The sequence below is a fragment of the Sapajus apella genome, unplaced genomic scaffold (genome assembly GCF_009761245.1).
Source record: "Sapajus apella isolate SASKATOON/1434 unplaced genomic scaffold, GSC_monkey_1.0 scaffold14, whole genome shotgun sequence".
NCBI lineage: Eukaryota > Metazoa > Chordata > Mammalia > Primates > Cebidae > Sapajus > Sapajus apella.
In genome coordinates this window covers 10,532,915-10,552,825 of record NW_022436954.1, presented here as the reverse complement: position 1 = coordinate 10,552,825, position 19,911 = coordinate 10,532,915, and the positions used below count along the sequence as shown (strand labels likewise).

At 46.7% G+C, this 19,911-nt stretch overlaps 1 protein-coding gene across 2 annotated transcripts; it reads left to right on the top strand.

Moving 5' to 3' along the window:
* The first annotated feature begins 1,979 nt into the window (after window positions 1-1,979).
* LOC116554961 (membrane-spanning 4-domains subfamily A member 8-like) lies at window positions 1,980-17,765 on the top strand. Of its 2 annotated transcripts, XM_032283277.1 has the most exons (7): window positions 1,998-2,193; window positions 3,291-3,504; window positions 5,839-5,961; window positions 9,943-10,002; window positions 11,830-11,961; window positions 16,972-17,085; window positions 17,257-17,765. In XM_032283277.1, the coding sequence occupies exons 2-7, from the start codon at window positions 3,292-3,294 to the stop codon at window positions 17,374-17,376; spliced, it is 762 nt and encodes a 253-aa protein (XP_032139168.1). In that variant the 5' UTR covers window positions 1,998-2,193; window position 3,291; the 3' UTR covers window positions 17,377-17,765. The 2 variants fall into 2 exon arrangements, with proteins under 2 accessions (XP_032139169.1, XP_032139168.1); XM_032283278.1 differs by lacking the exon at window positions 5,839-5,961 and having other exon boundaries at window positions 1,980-2,193.
* The last annotated feature ends 2,146 nt before the right edge of the window (window positions 17,766-19,911 follow it).

Below are 19,911 nucleotides of genomic sequence, written 5' to 3'. Positions count from 1 at the left end.
AGCCCGCACAGAATCCCACACGCTTTGGCACCTAGAGCAGCCTCAGCTGGGCGCCCTTTTGAGAGCCTAGATATTGGAGATCTACAGACACAGCTGCTGCCACTGAGCAGCTCCAAGGAGGGCGAGGGAAGAACAGGTGCTCCCATGCGCCCGTGGGAGGGTACCGGCCGCCCTGCAATGGGCCGCAGTTGAGACTGAGACCCAAGTGGGCCACGGTCCCCATGCCTTCTTGTTCACACTGCTTGCCTAGGAGATGCCCCACCCTTTCTGGTCCTAACCCCAAGGCACCATCTCAAGAGTTGAATGCTGGACCATGCCCCACGCTTGGGCCGAGGTCAAACTAACACAATTACAGCTGCTGCCTACCCAAGAAGTGCCAGGAAAACCAGGCCATCTCATGCAAATCTACAATACCCACAGATCTGCAGCACGCTGCTATGAGACTGAAAGGTGAGGGGACTACACTCCCCACAGCGTCTTACACATGCTTCTTGCCTAGGAGGGATCCCACCCTCCCTGGCCACAGGCTCAAGGTGCCATTTTGAGAGTTTAATGCTGGGCTATGCCCCCCACTCACCCCGGTCAGGCCAAATTCAAGTTGCCATGGCTGCAGCTACTGCCCAGTCAAGGAGGGATAGGGCAGGCAGGCTTTCCTATAAATTCCTAGGACAACATTCAGTGCTCTGCCACAGACTGCTGTGAGGCCAAAACTCAGGTGAGCTGCACTTCCTACAGAGCCTTCCCCATACCGTGCACCTGAGAGGGGCCTGACCCGCTCTGGTCACAAGCCCACAGCTGGCACCAATTTGAGAGTTTAACACTAAGCTGTGCCCCACCCTTGGCCCAAGTTCAAAGTGACTCACTGCAGCTGCCACCCAACTAAGAGAGACAAGGAAGATGAAGGTCTCCAAAGCACACTGAGGATAATACCTTCTGCCCTGCTACGGGCAGCTGTGGGACTAGGAAGTAACCCATCCAATCCACTGCAGCTTCCAGGAACACCAACAAGATGGCATGGGTCCCTGTGATTTCCTCCACCACTGCTACTGCCATTAGCCACACCACACGAGCTTCCCAGGGGCCTGAGAATCTACCCACACACCAGGCCCACTGCTCCTACCGCTCACTTCTAAGAAAGCATCTTAGAGGCCCAAGAACGAGCCCTCAAGAACCACTAACACAAAGGCCAGGAAAAGCCACTCTGGAGCTTTAAAACAGGCTCACTCACCCCACTGCTGCCACTACTGGGGCCCAAAGACTGGCTCAGCTGGTGTATCAGTTTGTTCTCACACTGCTATAGAGAAATACCTGATGGCCGGGCACAGTGGCTCATGCCTATAATCCCAGCACTTTGGGAAGTTGAGGCGGGTGGATCACTTGAGGCCAGGATTTCAAGACCAGCCTGGAAAATATAGTGAAACCGCATGTCAATTAGATGGGCGTGGTGGCGTACACCTGTAATTCCAGCTACTCAGGAGGCTGAGGCACAAGAATCACATAAACCTGGGAGGTGGAGGCTACAGTGAGTTGAGATCGTGCCACTGCACTACAGCCTGGGCAACAGAGTGAGACCCTGTCGAAGGAAAGAAGAAAGAAAGAAAGAGAGAGAGAAAGAGGAGAAAGAGGAAGGAAGGAAGGAGGGAGGGAGGGAGGGAAGGAAGGAAGGAAGGAAGGAAGGAAGGAAGGAAGGAAGGAAGGAAGGAAGGAAACAAAAGCCTGAGACTGGGTAATTTATAAAGAAAATAGGTTTAATTGCCTGATGGTTCCACAGACTGTACAGGAAGCATGGCAGCATATGCTTCTGGGCCTCTGGGAGCTTTTTCTCATGGTGGAAGGCAAAGTGGGAGCAGGCATGTTACGTGATAGGAGCTTCGGTGCCCAGTTTATTTCTGTGTCTCCCAGAGCACCCAGCACAACCCTTTCTTCTCCATGGAGATTACACCATTAGACACTTGTCAAATCAAACCATATTTCACTGACTCATTGGCCCAGACAGGAAATAAATATGAATGAGGAGGCTGAGCTCTAAGCAGCATGCAACCTGGTCTGTATCCAGGAAATAGAGGACTTTGGATCCTTCTAACCCTGCCACCCAACTGGCCCCAGTGCATTTGCTTTCTCCGGAAAACAAAGTTTTCCACAGCAAAGGAAAGGGAATAGGAACAAGAGATACGTGGTTTCTGGCAGAGGAAGGTGAGTCTGCTTAATCTAGTGGTTTCTATGGGTAACTGAGAGTTGGTGAAAAGGTTTTTCTACCAATGATACTTATGGCAAACCAGTGTGGGTGAAGGATATGGCAAAGTGTATTGTATTATCTTTATTGGGTCTGCTCCAAGAAAAAGAAAGAGAAAGACAGGAGATGGAGAGGGAAGGGAGAAACAAAAAGAAAAAGAATTTTTTAAATCACACCAGAATTTATTAGCAGCCTAGAAAACTGAGCAGTAGAAGCTACCCAATGAACATAGACTGCATTGGCTTCCCTTGAGGAGGATAATCTCCATTTAACTGATATTGACACAACTGGGATCTTGGGGATTCATGTCCAATCTCTCACTCTGTTTCCTTTTCCAGAAAATGAGAGAATTAAACTTAATGTTGTCGGAGAGATTTTCTAGTACTGAAATTTGGCTTTCAGCCAGTACAAACATATACAAAGCATCACTCTAAACACTATAGGAGGCTGGGCACGGTGGGTCACATCTGTAATCCCAGCACTTTGGGAGGCCAAGGCGGGCAGATCACCTGAGGCTAGGAGTTTGAGATCAGCCTGGCCAACATGGAGAAACCCTGTCTTTACTAAAACTACAAAAATTAGCCAGGCATGGTGACAGGTGCCTGTAATCCCAGCTGAGGACGCTGAGGCAGGAGAGGCGCTTGAACCTGGGAGGCAGAGGTTGCAGTGAGCTGAGATCGTGCCACTGCACTCCAGCCTGGGTGACAGAGGGAGACTGCATCTCAAAAAAAAATTTTTTTTAATTAAAAAATAAACACTATGAGAGACACAAAAATGTAAAAGACAGAGCCCTTGCCCTCTGGTATCCTTTACCCTCTTTGAATCTTAAGTTTTTTCCTCTGTAAAACTGAGCGGGTAAGAGGATGAAAGGAAATGTATTTGTAAAGCATCCCTTAAGTGTCCTATAACTGATATCTAACATTATTTGTAAAATGGGATTCATAAACCTGTAGAGGGTTAAGATGCTCCAACGAGCTAGATAAAGCAAAGGTCCTTTTTAAATGTAAGTACAAGTCCATATGTGAGGGACCACTCTGTCGCATTTATTTTTTGGCAGCATGAATTCGATGGCTTCAGCAGTTCCAGTGGCCAATTCTGTGTTCGTGGTAACACCCCACAGTGGTTATCCTGTGGCCCCAGGAGTGTCTCAGGTGCCCTCATATCCAAACAATCAGCCGCAATTCCGCCTGGTTGCTGGGAACCCTGGTTTGGTGTCGAATGTGAATGTGCAGCCTGTGCAGAAAGTTTTGAAAGAAGGCAAAACCCTGGGGGTAAGTGAGATTTCCCTTCGCAGGCCATGGGCAGCACAGCTGGAATGACGGCAGGGGGAAGGCCTGGGAAATACGCAAATTCCACATCCCGCAAGGGGGGCTGAGCTGATTGCGCCTTGCCAAGCATGGGTCTATTAGGAAGCTCAGATGTACAACATCATGGGGGAGCCTCTGCACAGGCCTTGTATTTTCTGATTTGGGCATTTCAGGAAAGAGAAAGAAAAGCAACAAAAAAGCAGTGTGTTTGAATGTGGATCCTGTTACCAGCATCCACGCCCAGCCCTGTGGCCTCAGGAAAGGGGTCCCAGCAAGAACAAAGCAGACTACCAGGTGGAGCCGAAAGCCAATCAAATCAAATCCATTATTTGCCCAGCAGGAAACAAAGCAGCTTAGACAACCAACAACATAAATCCCCAGAGCAACCTCTGGAAAGGCTGCCCTGCGCAGGACAAGGAAAAGCCTATTTCACTGTGTGGCTGAATTTGGATGCAGACTGCCGGAGCTCTGACCCTAGCTTCACCCTCAAATAGTGCTCATGGGAACGTAAATTGATACAACCCAGAGGGAGGGAAATTTTTATCTGCCACATTTACAAAATATCCAATAATTCCATTGCTGGAACTTTATCCTCCAGATATGCCTGGGCTCACAAAAACCATGATAGGTATGAGCTTATTCATTGCAGCGTGGTTTGTGATAACAAAAGATTTGTAATATCTGTCAGCATAATACTAATTAAGTCAGTATATTGTGCATCCAAAAATAAAACGTAGGGGAGCTGTAAAAAGAGCAAGCCCCAGGAGGCGGAGGTTGCAGTGAGACGAGATCACGCCGCTGCACTCCAGCCTGGGCGAGAAGAGTGAAACTCTGTCTCAAAACAAATAAGAAAGCCCTTTAAGTAATGATAGGGACAGACTCCAAGATACGGTGTTAATGGAAGAAAGTAAGGGGCAGATACTGTGTATAATTTGCTAATATTTATGCGAATTTAAGGAAACAATATATTTGCATTTGCTACCACATGTATAATATGCAAACATACACAGATGCTCTTTGACTTACATTGTCCCAATGTACCCATCATAAATTAAAAATATCATAAATCGAAAATACATTTAATACATCTAACCTGCCAAACATCATAGCTTAGCCTCACCTACCTTAAACATGTCCAGAACACTTACGTTAGCCTACAGTTGGGCAAAACCATCTAACACAAAGCCCATTTAATAATAAGATATTGAATAGCTCATGTAATTTACTGGATACTGGATGGAAAGTGAAAAGCAGAATGGTTGTATGGGTACTCCAAATATGGTTTCTACTAAATTCATGTCACTTTCACATCATAATAAAGTTGAAAACTGTTTTTTTTTTTGAAACAGTCTCATTCTGTCACCCAGGCTGGAGTGCAATGGCGCAATCTTGGCTCACTGCAACCTCTGCCTCCTAGGTTCAACCAGTTCTCTCACTGCAGCCTCCCAAGTAGCTGGGATTACAGCCACCTGCCATCATGCCTAGCTAATTTTTGTATTTTTGTAGAGACAAGGTTTCTCCATGTTGGCCAGGCTGGTCTTGAACTCCTGACCTCAGGTGATCCACCTGCCTCAGCCTCCCAAACTGCTGGGATTACAGGCGTTGGCCACTACGCCCGGCCTACATGGTATTACTGATAAGGACACCAGTCATATTGGATTAGAGACCTGCCCTACTCCAGTGTGACCTCATCCTGGCTAATTACAACTGCAACAACCCTATTTTCAAATCAGGTCACATTCTGAGGCACTTGGCATTAGAACTTCAACACATAGACTGGGAGGGGGTTTGGGGAAGGAAGCATAATTCAACACATAACAATATCCTAAAGAAATAAAAGATTAGGGCGAGGATTTACATACAAGGATGTTTATTACAGTGTTACATATAATAGAAAAAAGTAAAAATAATCTTACCTGTCCAATAACTGTCCCAACTGCTCCACAGACCATCCACAATGGGATCTGAGCAGCTCTGAAAACATCTATGTTCCAAGAATACTTAAGGCCATGAGGACACATTCATGATCAAATATTAAGTTAATAGAATTCAGGGCCATGTTGTGCTATCAAGGTGTATATTTGAAAAGAATAATGGGAGACTACACCAAAATGTAAATAACTGTTTTCTCCAGTCTGGGGGGAGGTTTTAGGTAGTTTTTATTTCATTTTTGTATTTTCCATATAAGCTTTTAGACCATGAAAGTAAACATTTTTGAAAATAAAAAGGCGTCTCATAGGGGAGGCAGGACCCAGCCCCAGAAACAAGGCTTCACTCAGCTCGTGGCTCTCCTAACAGGCCATCCAGATCATCATTGGCCTGGTTCACATCAGCCTCGGCTCCACCCTGGCGACATTGCTCCTAGGGCAGTACGTGTCTATTTCATTCTACGGAGGCTACCCCTTCTGGGGAGGCATATGGGTGAGTAACTCAAGTCCCCCTGCAGATGAGTCCCCAGAAGGTGCCAAGGTGCTCAAGGCTGCCTTGCCAAGCTGTGCAGCTGTGCCCTGCAGAATGTCCTCAGCCACCCAAGGGTGCGGGGTAGGAATCCAGCCCTGGACTTGTTCCAGAAGTATATTCGTTTGGTAGGGCCACCTTAACAAAGTATAATACCACAGGTTGGGCGACTTAAACAACAGAAGTTTGTTATCTCACAGTCCTGGCGGCTGACAGTCTGGGATGGAGATGTTGGCAGAAGGGTGTCCCCGAGGTCTCTGTCCTCAGCTTGCAGATGGTCGTCTTCCCCCTGGGCGTTTCCGTGATCGTCCCTCTATGCCTGTGTCCTAGTCTCTTCTTCCTATGAGGACACCAGTCACGTCGGATGAGGGCCCCCCCCCCAATGACCTCATTTCACCTGAATTACCTTTTAACAACCCTATCATCTCCAAACCCAGCCATATTCTGAAGCACTACAGATTAGGGCTTCAACCTGTGAAATTTGGTGGAGAGCAGAGGGTGTGGACACAATTCAGCCCATAATATCAGTATGAAGCTACAACCCCACAAGGTGACAAGGTGACATCCCCCTAAAAGGAATGTATTTCTTTTCTTTCTTTTTCTTTTTTTTTTTTTTTTTTTTTGAGATGGTGATGGAGTCTTACTCTGTCTCCCAGGCTGGAGTGCAGTGGTTCAATCTTGGCTCACCACAAGCTCTGTCTCCCAGGTTCAAGCGATTCTCCTGCCTCAGCCTACCTAGTAGCTGGGATTACAGGCACCCACCACCACGCCAGCTAATTTTTGTATTTTTAATATAGACAGGGTTTCACCATGTTAGCCAGGTTGGTCTCAAACTCCTGACCTCAGGTAATCTGCCTGCCTCAGCCTCCCAAAGTGCTGGCATTACAGGTGAGAGCCACTGCACCCAGCCAAAAGGGATGTATTTTCTTAATTCACAAAGAAAACACCCACATGTAAAACACACACTGGGAATAGCCCCTGGTATTATTGAACACAGGCCCACAAGCCTGAGCTCCAGGAGAAAAACATTCCGCAAAGGTCAAGAGTGGCTTCCCAGCCGCAGAACAGCAAGTGTTTGAGTGCTTAAGCAGTGGGGACTCGATCCAGAGTCTGTAGATGGGCTTTGGAGGCTCCATTTTGCCGAAATACCTAATATGTTTGATGGGTATTGTTTTTCTGGAAGGGTCCATAGCTTTCATCAGATGATCAGAGTGGTCTGTGACTCCATAAAACATGAAGAACTCCAGTCCTTCATTTTTTTGTATTTTTAGTAAAGATGGGGTTTCACTGTGTTGGCCAGGATGGTCTTGATCTCCTGGCCTCATGATTGGCCCGCCTTGACCTCCCAAAGTGCTGGGATTACAGACGTGAGCCACTACACCCGGCCTATTTTTGTCTATTATTAAGTAAAGGAAGGGCCTCACTAAATTGCACTCTAAATCAATAAATAATTATATAGAACAGCCTGTGTCAAGATAAGCATTAAATAAAAACTCATGACATTATTATTTCATCAGAAACCAAAGAGCAAGTGAGCAAGCAGAAACACCAGACAGCGGGAACAAAGGGCTGGTCCTCGCCACTGCTTCCCAATCTTCCAGACTGGGGCTTGGCAAACTACAGGCCCATGGGCGATATCCAGTCTGCTGCCAGTGGGCTAACAATAGTTTTTACTCTTAAAGGGCTGGGGGGGAAATGAAAATCTTACTACTACTTAGTGACACATGAAAAGTATGTGAAATTCTAATTTCAGTGTCTGTAAATAAATTGTACTGGAACACATACACACACACACACACACACACACACACACACACACAAAGAACTACAGTCCTTCCTTGCCACTGTATTGCCTTTAATGGTTCCTTTGCAGTGTCTCCCTGCCCCCCCCACAAACACTCCTTCTCCTCCCCTCTCCACCTTCCTTTCTCCTTTCTCTCCCATCTGTTACAGTCTTTCTCCTGACTTACACACCTACCTGTGACACTAATGCAACTTTTCTTATAAATGGTACAACTCCAGAGTAACCTAGGTCCCAGCCCGTCACTCTACCTCATAAGAGTTAAATCAAACGCCTAGAGCTGTCTCCATCCCCCACAACCACAAAGGTCTGCAAATGAACAAGGGCTCCTCCAGTGAGGCTGTGGTCTTCCCTGTACCATGCACACACCCAAACTCAGAACTCAGCCCCTTCCTTCCCCCACCCACTCATAAGACACCTATTCCTGTGTCTCTGACCTTCGTGGAATGTGGGGCTATGGAGAGGGCTAGCATCGCGGCCATTCAGACCTACCACTGAGTACTGGATTCCACCAAGGGCTGCTGAGCAGCAGGCAGCTGTCCTGATATCGCAAATGCCTCACCGACCACGCCCCCTCCTGCCAGGCTGCTGAGTCCCTTCAGCCTGCATGACCTTCCTCCTGTCGTTCTGCAGGGCAGTCGTGTTCTTTGCTGCCGTCTTGATCACAGGACTGTCTTTCTGTTTCCCAAAGATCATCAATACCCTCTTCTGAAACAAAGGCCCATCTCCTCTGGCACCTCAGAAGGACTGAGAGGGACTTCAAAAGTCCAGCCCTTCCTCCCCATAAAATCTGTAAACAGAGGGTGTGAGAGCGAGATATGTTTTTCCACTTGTAGGAAACTACGGCATTGGCCTTGGAAGGCAGAAGCAGCTGGAATAAATTTTCATCGTGAACAGCTATTTCCACTCTATGGCACGTGCATCATCTGCCCTGTGTGGGAGGGAGTATGGGGTGAGGGTTAGGAACATGGAGTCTGAAATCTAGCTGCCTGGATGTGATTCTCAGCTCTGCCACCTGCTGGATGATGTTGTGTGAGTTGTTTAAAATCTCCAAGCCTTAGTCTCGTGGATAAAATGCCAAGAGTGATAGTGCTTGATAGGCCAGTGTGCAGTTAAATGAGGCGAGGTGAAATAAGCACTGCATGTGTTGGGAAGAGGGCAGTGATGGGTTGCTTCTTTGGGGGCTTCTTTTGGGGGTGATGGGGCTTCTTTTGGGGGTGATTCAAATGTTCCAACTTAGATTGTAGTAATGAATGCACAAGTCTATAAATATACAAAAAATAATTGCATTGTATACTTTAAATGGGTGAATTACATATGAATTATGTCAATGAAACCTTTTTTAAAAAGCATTTTCTATAGTGCTTCACAAATGGTAGCTCTTATTAAATGAGAGGTCATGCCCTCTCATGCCACGGTTGCTAGCCCATTGGGCAAATGATGGCAGGTAATCTCATCAGCCACAGTGCCTGCAGAATGCCAGTGTTATTAAAATGCACACAATAGACAGCATCCTCATATTTGATGTTCTGCATCATAGGGACACTACATTTATCTTAGTAACTAAAAACTACTGCATATGTGTCCAGGTATGCAGACAGGCAAGGATTGATGTCAGGCGTCTATCTAAAACCAGCAGAGAAGATGCTGGTAACCCCTTCCTTCTTCCCCCCAGAGCCCCCAAACCTAACTGAATCTTGATATAAAGATGGGAAAACAACAGGGTGTACATGTGGGAAAAAAAAATACAAGGAAATAATCTAACATTTACTGAGCATCTACTATGTGCAAAAATATCCTAAATGCCAGATGTGGGGCAAAAATGATGGCAATGTTGCTTGGGGAGAGCTATAAATTTTCCCATTTTTAGATGAGGAAATAAAGATTTAGAGAAGTTAATAACTTACCCAAGGTCAAGAGTTTTTAGCCAGAATTTAAACCAGGTTTGCTGGATCCTAGAATATCTGTTTATTCCACCTCAGTGCTCTTTCATGCAGTATAGAACAGCTCATTCTTTCTGTTCCCCATGTTGAGCTGATGGTCCCAGCAAAGGAACCCACTGTGTGTGACCAGAATCGCAGAAGCCTGGGGAAGGGCAACCTAGCCCCTGACCTCTTTTCTAAACCCACTCTGTTCTATACCAGTTTATCATTTCAGGATCCCTCTCCGTGGCAGCAGAAAACCAGCCGTCTTCTTACTGCCTGGTAAGTTACACTCTGAGATTAGCTCTTCCAACTGGAGATCTATAGAATGGTGTCACAAGGGGAAAAATAAGGTCACGCACAACTCCTGCCCCAGCCTTGCACCTACTATAACCAGACCTTGGGTGCTCACACACATTCCCGCTCATACAGACTGGCCACAGGAGCCTGGCCCTGGAGTCACATGTGGAAAAGTCCCAAGAGGATGCAGAGGTGAGAAGGGGCAATGCAGTCACCTTAGTTAAGGCCTCAGAGTACGGAGAGTGGGAGAGACAGAGAACAGCTTTCCTAAGAAGCCCTGCCATGGAGAGGCACAGAGCTCCCAGGGACCCAGGGCTGCCCTCTAGCAGAGCCAGGTGCCAAGAATACCTCCAGTGCACAGAGCAGGCCTCCAGGGAAGCCAAAGCAGGCTCAGTCACTTGCTTGCTGAAGGATTCTGGCCAGCAGAGCTCTGACAATTAACATGGACAAAGCTTTGTGCTCCCCTAGCAACAGACCAAGAAAGTACCTTCATTCCTCTCACAAGCAGGTTACCGAGGTGAAGGGACTCAAGGTAACCAGGTCCCTACAACCAGATGAGATCTATTTGAAAGTCTCCAAAAGAAAGCTCAAAATATCAAAGCACATGGCCCAGAATCATGGAGCATCTGAGCCTATCACATCCCAAGACACTCAGGCTGAGACTCTATTTATCCTATGGGACAAATAGGTTAAGTGTTTCTCAAAGATCCTTTTTTTTTTTTTTTTTTTTTTTTAGTCTTGCTCTTGTCATCCAGGCTGGAGTGCAGTGCACAATCTCGGCTCTCTGTAGCCTCTGCCTCCCAGGTCCAAGTGATTCTCCTGCCTCAGGCTCCTGAGTAGCTGAGATTACAGGTGGCTGCCACCACACCCAGCTAATTTTTGTATTTTTAGTAGAGACGGGGTTTCACCATGTTGACCAGGCTGGTCTCAAACTCCTGACCTCGTGATTCACCCACCTCAGCCTCCCAAAGTGCTGGGATTACAGACATGAGCCACCGCTCCCAGCCCCCAGCCTCTTTTTTGTGAGATAAAGTCTCACTCTGTCGCCCAGGCTGGAGCATAATGGTTTGATCTCGACTCACTGCAGCCTCCACCTCGAGTTCAAGCAATTCTCCTGCCTCAGCCTCCTGAGTATCTGGCTTACAGGTACACACCACTATGCCCAGCTAATTCTTGTATTTTTGGTAGAGATGGTGTTTCACCATGTTGGCCAGGCTGTTCTTGAATTCCTGACCTCAGGTGATCTGCCTGCCTCAGCCTCCCAAAGTGCTGGGATTACAGGTGCGAGCCACCTCACCCAGCCCCAAAGATTATTCTTGAGTACATTTCTCCCATGATATGTTCAATGAAGATAGTTAGATGAACTTGGGAAAAGTCTCTATTTCTTGTCCCCTCTCTGAAAAATCTAAAAGGTGCTGAGAAGTCCTGCAGCCACGATCTGTTTATGGCTTTGAGCTGGGCTTGTTCAACCCAGCTATTTTCAAAGCTAACTTACCCCAAAACGTTTCTTGCACAAAACGCCTTTTTACTTGGCGGTGGAAATAGGGTTCCTGGGATTCACATTAAGAAACACTTGTTGATGAAAATAGTTATAGAAATGGACGGTGGCGATGGTTGCCCAGCATTACAGATGCGTTTAATGCTCTTGAACTGTAGCACTTGAAAATGATTCAGATGTGACATTTTATGTTGTGTATACTTTAACACAATTTTACAAATTGGAGGAAAAAAGAAAGACTTGTTGGGTTTCCATTCATCTCAGCTCTAACAGTTTTTCTCTCCCATCCTGACCCTCTGTGTCTTCTTCAGCTGTCTGGCAGTTTGGGCTTGAACATTGTCAGTGCAATCTCCTCCGCAGTTGGAGTCTTACTCTTAATCGCAGATCTAAGCATTCCCCACCCAGATGACAACCCCAACTATTATCCTTACGCCTGGGGCGTGGTGAGTATCCCTCTCAACCAAAGATCCTCTAAGTTCTGACTTAGCTGCATTTAGAACACTCTCAGAAAGAGCCTGACAACCCAGCTTCCTCGCCAAGCATGGGAGGAAAAGGAGGTGCTATCAGAATGGGAACAAAATTTAAAGTCCTTGACCCATAGCTTTAAGGACATGACCTTTCTTAATTTGGGTTTCTGCCTTTGTAAAACAATGACTACCTTGTGGCAGTGTTGAGAGAATTAAATGCAATTTTACAAAGAATGCATATGTACCCACCAACCAGCACCTCTCCACACATTCCCTGCCTTCTTGTCCATTGCTGTAGGCAAGGAGTTAGCAAACTTGTTCTCTAAGGGGCCTATAGTAAGCATTTAAGGTTTTGCAGGCCTACAGTCTCTGTCGTGGAGCTATAGCTGCCTTATAGCAGCCACAGAAAACACTAAACAAATGAACAAGGCTGTGTTCTGATAAAACTTTATTTACAAAACAGGCAGCAGGCAGCAGGCAGGATTTGACCCACAGATCATAATTCAGCAACCTGCACTACACACCAGCAGTGTCCAACGGGAACATGCAAGCCGCATATGTTATTTTAAATTTCCTAGTTGCCACATTTAGGAGAGAGAAAAAGCAATGGGTGAAATTAATTTTAATCATCTATTTTATTTAACCAAGTACACCCAAAATGTTGTCACTTCAACATGTAATGGGTATAAAAATTTGGCTTGCTATTTTGCATTTGGGGAACTAAATCTTTGAAATCCAGTGTGTATTTTGCACTTAACGGCACATCTTGATTTGGGACCAGCTGCATCTCCAGTGTTTAAAAGCTACATGGGAATCGTGGCTACTGAATTGAACGGGGCAGCTACAGATGAGCCACCTGTGTCCTGTGTAAATTCAATCCTCCGTCTGCACAACTGAATCTATCCTCTCCTACCTGCTCAAGTTCTCCTCCCCTCTCCCTCACCCCGTCTCTCCTCTACATCGTCAGTCCTTCCCCCTTTACCGGGGCTTTTGCATCTGCATTAAGCATGCTTTTTTTTTTAATTGCATTTTAGGTTTTGGGGTACATGTGAAGAACATGGAAGATTGTTGCATAGGTACACACATGGCAGTGTGATTTGCTGCCTTCCTCCCCTTCACCTATATCTGGCATTTCTTTTTTGTTTCTTAAAAAACAAACCAACCAACCGCCTCTTCGTTCTACTTCCCTTATCAGCTACCACCCTATTTCTCGGGCCCTCTTTGCAAACAAATTCTTAAAAGAATTGTCTATGCTCAGTGACTCCAATGCTCTTCTCTCACATTCTCTCTGAACCTGCTCCAATTAGACGTGCAGCCCCACTTCCCCAATTGCCTGCTCTTCTCCAAATCCCCAGTGGGGTGATGGATGCCTCTTCTGGGAGGGACTTTGCTTGGCTCGCAGGCTCCACCCTCACCGGTTGTCCTCTTCTCTGCCTCCTCTGCTAGTTCTCTTTTTCCCAATCTCTTAGGCTCAATAACTGGTTCTCTAGTTTTCTCTCTCTACTCATTTGTCCATCTCATTTAGTCTGGCGATTGGAAACACGTTCTCTATGACAATTGTTCCAGAATCCACGGCTCCAGCCAAATCTTCTCTCCTACACACCAATCTGACACGTCCAATAGTCAGTTCATCAGCTCAGAGTTCATACATCCACGTCCGATCTCCAGATGTCACTTCCCAAGCCTTCCGTACTCAGTTTTATTGATTGCAGTTGATGGCAACTTCATCCTTCCAGTTGTTCGGGACAAAACCTTGGAATCATCATTGACCCTCTCTTTCTCGTACACCTCACAGCCAGTCCCTTGGGCAATCCTATTGGTTCTACTTTCAAAATGCATTCAGAATCCCACCATCCCTCAGCCCCTCTCTTCCCACACTGGCCGAGCCACCACATCGCTCATCTGGTCATGGAAACAGCCTCCTGAGTGCTCCCCTTCCCCCACTCTGGCCTCACTGCAGTTGTTGACAGCGTGGCCACGAGAGGAAGCCTTTGGAAACGTATGATCCCATCACTTCTCTGCCGGCATCTTACTCAGAAAAAAAGCCTATATCCCTCCTGAAGAAGCTGGACCTCAGGTGCCCCTGGCCCCGGGCTCTGCTGCCATCCTCCGGCTCTGCTGCTGAACCACAGGAGCCTCCTTGATTTCTCCAACACTCCAGGCATGTTTCCACCTTCAGGCCTGGAATGTCCCCTCTGAGTGGGCACTCTTCCCTCAGATGTCCCCGCCGCTTCCTCCCTCCCTTCCTCGTCTCCTTCAGATCACTGTTCTGCAACCCCCTTCCCAATGAGGCCCACCTGAACAACTCAACACTCACACTCTGCCAGCAACCCGTTTCCCTTCCCCTTATCTATCTTTCCTGTAGTCTGCATCTAACACCCTCTGCAACTGACTTAATTGTTACATTTCATGCTCACTGCCTGTCCCCTCCCACTGGGATGAGCTTCTTAAGGGTAGGGATGTTTGTCGTACCTCAAATACCTAGAACTGTGCCTGACACGTGGTTGACACTCCATAAACATTTGTCAAAGAATAAATGAATGTACGAGCTGTGATGCGGGGTCAGTAAACGTCAACAGCCATTAACTGTTGTTTGTATTCCATCAGATCCTTTTCTCTGCAAGATACTGAAAGACTTACCTTTCCAAGACTCCTAAGCAAAGCCTCTCCCTAGAGGCCCTATGGACCAAGTCCACGTCATTTATCAAAACTGTCTTGAGTTTTTCCCCTCCCAGAAATATTTTATGGCGCCCAGATACTTTAGGATTAAAGTCCAAATTCCTCAGCCAGGTTATTTACCCTCCCTGGGGATCTGGTTCTCTCACTGTGCCCTGCAGCTCACCCCCCTTCAAATCTCTCACTCACCCTGAACCCCAGCTACTCCCGTCTGCTGGGAGAGGCAGGCACAACAGAGTACTTGGGAATTTTCCTGCTGAGAAAGAACCAACCAAGGAGGCGTGGACTGCCTAATACAAGAAATTAAGCAGCAAACGCTGGTGGAGGAACTAAGGGAAAGGAAGATGGGAGAAGCGTTTAGGAAAGACTAAACCCCAAGCAGTACAGCCACGTCCTGTGTGGAGCAGAGGGAGCAATAATTTTTGAGTCAGACAACTTGGCTTTCAATCTTCGTTCTGCCAGTGATCGATCTTGGAACAAGAATGTCCCCCATGCCCACCACCCATTCCACCTCCCAGCCTCAGTCCTCCCATCTGAACGTGGAGGGTCTGACTGATCCGAGCTTTGCAAATATTGACCCAAGGAATGGAGAGGCTCTGGGGTTTCGACAGCAGGAATTATTTTTTGCCAAATAACAAATAGCTGCTTGAGGAACCCCTTTTCCATGAAAGGTTTTATGTGTAAAAGGATTTTATCTTTTTAAAAACTGAAAAGGACCAGCATACTTTGCCCAGACTCTTCTACTCTAAGTCTCTGTGATCCATTGGCTTAGACGTTATTACCCTGCCATCCTCTTTTCCTGAGACACCTGCCTCTACCCTCACCCTCTCTAAATCCCTTCATGAGAATGAAACTCTCCCTCCCCAGTGCCCTGAGATACCTTTTTGCTGTTCTGTAGCTCTTACCCCAACTGATGTGAATTAGAATTCTCATCTGCATCTGTCTTCCTACCAGATTTTGCCTCTCAGGATGCATTTCTTAGCTGCTTGTACCAAATAGATGTTTAATAACTACTTGCTAAATGGAGAGGAAGGAGAAGAAAAGAGGCTAAAGAGAGGCCTCTCCAAAAGGGAGAATTCTCCAAGCAGCTGGCTGTCACCAGTGCTGTTTTTAAAAAGATTAATTGAGGCTGGGCACGGTGGCTCACACCTGTAATCCCAGCACTTTGAGAGGCCAAGGCAGGTGAATCGCTTGAGCTCAGGAGTTCAAGGCCAGCTTGGGCCACATGGCGAAACCCCATCTATTAAAAATATGCAAAAATTAGCCAGGCATAGTGGCACGTGCCTGTAATCCCAGCTACTCAGGAGGCTGAGGCATGAGAATTCCTTGAACCCAGGAGGCGGAGCTCACAGTGCCAAGATCATGCCACTGCACTCCAACTTGGGTGGCAGAGTGACACTTTGTCTCAAAAAAAAAATCATAATTGAGAGACATTTCTTTGGTGCCTATCAAATGCCATCCATCTTCACTAAGAAATGTTCTCATGTCACATAATTGGAACCCAAATGGTAATGGGAGTCATTCCTGCACGTTTTAGATTAAAACTCTCTTCCCAGATACTCTGAAAGACCCCATACTCCTGGGTATTCATGGGTAACAGCAAGTGGAGGGTTTCTATTTCTCCTGGTTACCTCCTGCTACTGTTAAATTACTTCAGTTTGGGGATTCTTTCACTGACTCTTCTTCCCAAGCCAGAGAAGCAGCCCCAATTCCTCCCCTCCACCAAACACCACTGTCACAAGCAAAGAAAGTCTTTTCAGAGGCTTTTTCCCAAAGGTTCAGAGGGATGGTGGAGGTTGACATCAGAGCCCAGCAAACCACTGATTACTGAGATTAGACATCCTTGCTTTGAGAAGTCTTCATTTTTCACAGGAGGCCTTTTCCTGTGGCCTCCCCGTTCCCACCAGGGTGCTCCATTCCTTGTTTTTCCTCTAGCTGTCTCCCTGTTCTCTCCGTGGCTTGTCCATACCCTCCAGTTCCTAGCCACAGCCTCTCCAGAGCAGTATCACTGCTTCCCCAACTCCAGAGCACACCCTCAGGTCTCCACACCCAAAGCAACCTCTCCGGGGCTTCCCTAAACATGGTCATCTTTTTTCTCAGAGGAACACTACCAAGTAAATGTTGCAATAACAATTCTTTTACCCCCACACTTGACCCTTACAAAAACCCCATGGGAAATTTTCCCCACAAGGCTAAGAGAGGACAGGGGACTGCCCCAAAGCCACAGAGAGTCCATGGCAGGGCCCCATGAGAGGTCAGTTCAGACTCCCAATCCAGTGCTCCTGTCCTCCCTGTCTGCTCTGCCTCCAGAACCCTGGAATAGCGATCTCCAGCGTGCTCCTGATCTTCTCTTTCCTGGAGTTAGCCATTGCATGCACATCTTCCCACTTTGGCTGCCAGTTGCTCTGCTGTCAACCAAGCAATGTGAGTCCCAGGGTTCCTCAGTGGGTGGAACAAGGCCCCATAAAGGTGGAGACAAGGGAGCTCTCTGTGCTTTCCACTCCCTGCTCAAGAGCAGGAGTAGCTCCTCACTGTCCAAGGCCTGCCCTTCTTTCACCCTTCTTAACGTGCCCCCTGTGTGCCTGTGTTTTCCAGGTGGGACAGGTGAGTGTCATCTATCCAAACGTCAATGCAGCAAACCCAGTGGTCACCCCAGAACCAGCGATGTCACCCCCACCACCAAGCTATTCCAGTGCGTTGCAAGCAAACAAGTAAAGCTACAGATTCTGGAAGCATCTTTCACTGGGACCAAAAGAAGTCCTTCTCCCTTTCTGGGCTTCCATAACCCAGGTCGCTCCTGTTCTGACAGCTGAGAAAATGTCTCCACGACTGTTTATACTCTCAACATTATTCTTCAATTCAGCCTAGAAAATCATGTTGTTTCTCTATGAAGAAGAAGGGATTTCAAATGGATGTTAACGAGGAGGCCCTCCCTAGGGCACATACATCTGCACGCATACGGGCATCCAGCCTGCAGCCTTGGCACACACACATTCATGTGCTCTGCTGTATGTGAGCTCGTGGGTTAGAGAAACACATATCTAGACATTCAATCTTCTCTTTCAATTGTGCATTCATTGAATAAATAGATATTGAGCATTCAATGTGTTCAAAGCTCTCTTCATGGCAGGAGGGGGCTGGACATTGACATGACACAGTCTTGGACCTCAAGGAACTTCTGGCCTCAGGAGAAAGGACACAAGGACACCATGGGGGGAATTTTCAATTATACAGGGCAACATTGGGGAGAGGCAGAAGGAGCTGGCTGTGGTGAAGAAAGAAATGAGGAGAGTAGAGGACAGGCCTGGTTGGGGGAGCAACATCTGAATGGGGCTCTAAAGGACAGTGAGGATTTTCAGGGTAGTAAGGGACTGCATGGTTTGGGAAGCCTTCGGAGAGAATGATCAGCCCTTTTAGATTCTGTTACCAATGATGCGACCAAATTCATGAATGTGCAAGAATGCGGAAGGAATCTTCCAGAGACATAAGGCTAGTACATCATTATCTGTAAAAGGACTAATTCCAAAGAGAAATGGCTGTGTCATTACTGTTACCACATCTGCATTTACAGTGGTAACAGCATCAAAAAGGACTAATCCTTTCAGCACATGACCCACTCTCTCCAAAGGTCTCCCAAACAGCGTGGTCCCTCATTACACTGAAAATCCCTCATTGTCCTTTAATGACCTACTTCGGTGTTGCTTCCTGAGCCAGGCAAAATTTAAATATTGTTACCTATGATGACCAATAGGCATCGAAAAGTTTGCATTCTGATGGGTTGTATCAATAATCCCTGAAGTCCAGGTGTTGCCAAGCTTTCCTTAGCTACAGAAGCACTGCAAAGGTTTGTTTGTTTGTTTTGATTACTAAATACAAAATGTGATTTTGCTCCTGTAAATAATTTTGTTCTTGGGGTTATCTAAGAAGTTGCTTCTAAATGGCATGCAGTTAGAGGTCTGTCGCTTGTGCACCTGCATCTTCTCATCTTCTCTGATCAGGGATCCTTCTGATGCCCATCAGTGAGCCAGGAACAGGAGGGTTTTCATTTACTAGAACTAAACAGGCCTTAGGAATTACAGAACCCCTGAAAAATGGATTATTCAGGTGGAATAATAGGCATGTAATAAGTCATATAGTATCCTGATTTTAGACCAGCTCTTCACACATCTGTTTTGTAAGCTAGGAGGTTAGGACTTTGGGCTCCCTAAAAGGGACCCACCTGTTTCCACCATTCTCTGAGTGCTGGGTAAACAGAGCAAGCCTGCCCCTCTCACCAGCTCTTTCCTTATTGCTGCCTCTTGCTGCCCCATCTGACTCCACACCTTTTCATTCTACAGAACTCTACCCCTCAATCCTGACCACCCATTCTGTCCACAGAGTCTCCTTCCTGACATTTCCGACCTGTGAGTTAACTCAGATATTGCTAATATAGCTCACTTCCTGCAGTGTGGGTCATCCCAGAGAAAGCACTTCCTAATACATCTAGTGCCTCTCCAGATGGAGGCACCTGACCCCTGCCCTCCTGAAATCACCATGGGGCTTGTTGGAACAAATTCTTTCCTATCTTATCACCTATTCCTGTGTTCTAGGTCCTTGTTCCCATGAGGACCACTTGCCAACCTTGAGTGACAGCACATTGCATAAAATTTTGTGCATTCTCTGCACCACCCCACAAGCGCTCCATCCGCAGGGCTCCATCCCCTCCATATCCACTCCACAACAATGGAACATAAAACCTAGAAGACATCTCAGAGATCTGTAGCACACCCAACTATTTAACCACAGCACTGTAGTCATGCAAGTGTTTAAATCTCCCCTCCAAAACTCATGTTGTAATTTAATTGCCATTGTAATGGTATTTAAAGGTGAGCCTTTAGCCTTCTAAGGATGATTAGTTCATGACGTCTCTGCCCTCATGACTGGAGTAATGCCATTATTTTGGGAGTAGATTAGTTATCACGGGAGTGGGTTCCTGATAGAAGGATAAATTTTGGTCAGTATCCTCTCTCTGTCTCATGTGCTTATTTGCCTGTCAGCCATGTTATGATGCATCGAGGCCCTCAGCAGATACTGGCACCATGCTCTTGGACTTCCCAGCCTCCAGACCTGTGAGAAATAAATTTCTTTTCTTTATGAATTACCCAGTCTCTGGTATTCTGTTATAGCAGTGTAAAACAGACTAAGACAGGCAGAGAAGGCAGAAATTTGCCCAAGGTCATCAGTTGAGCTAGAAGTATAGCCAGGTCCAGA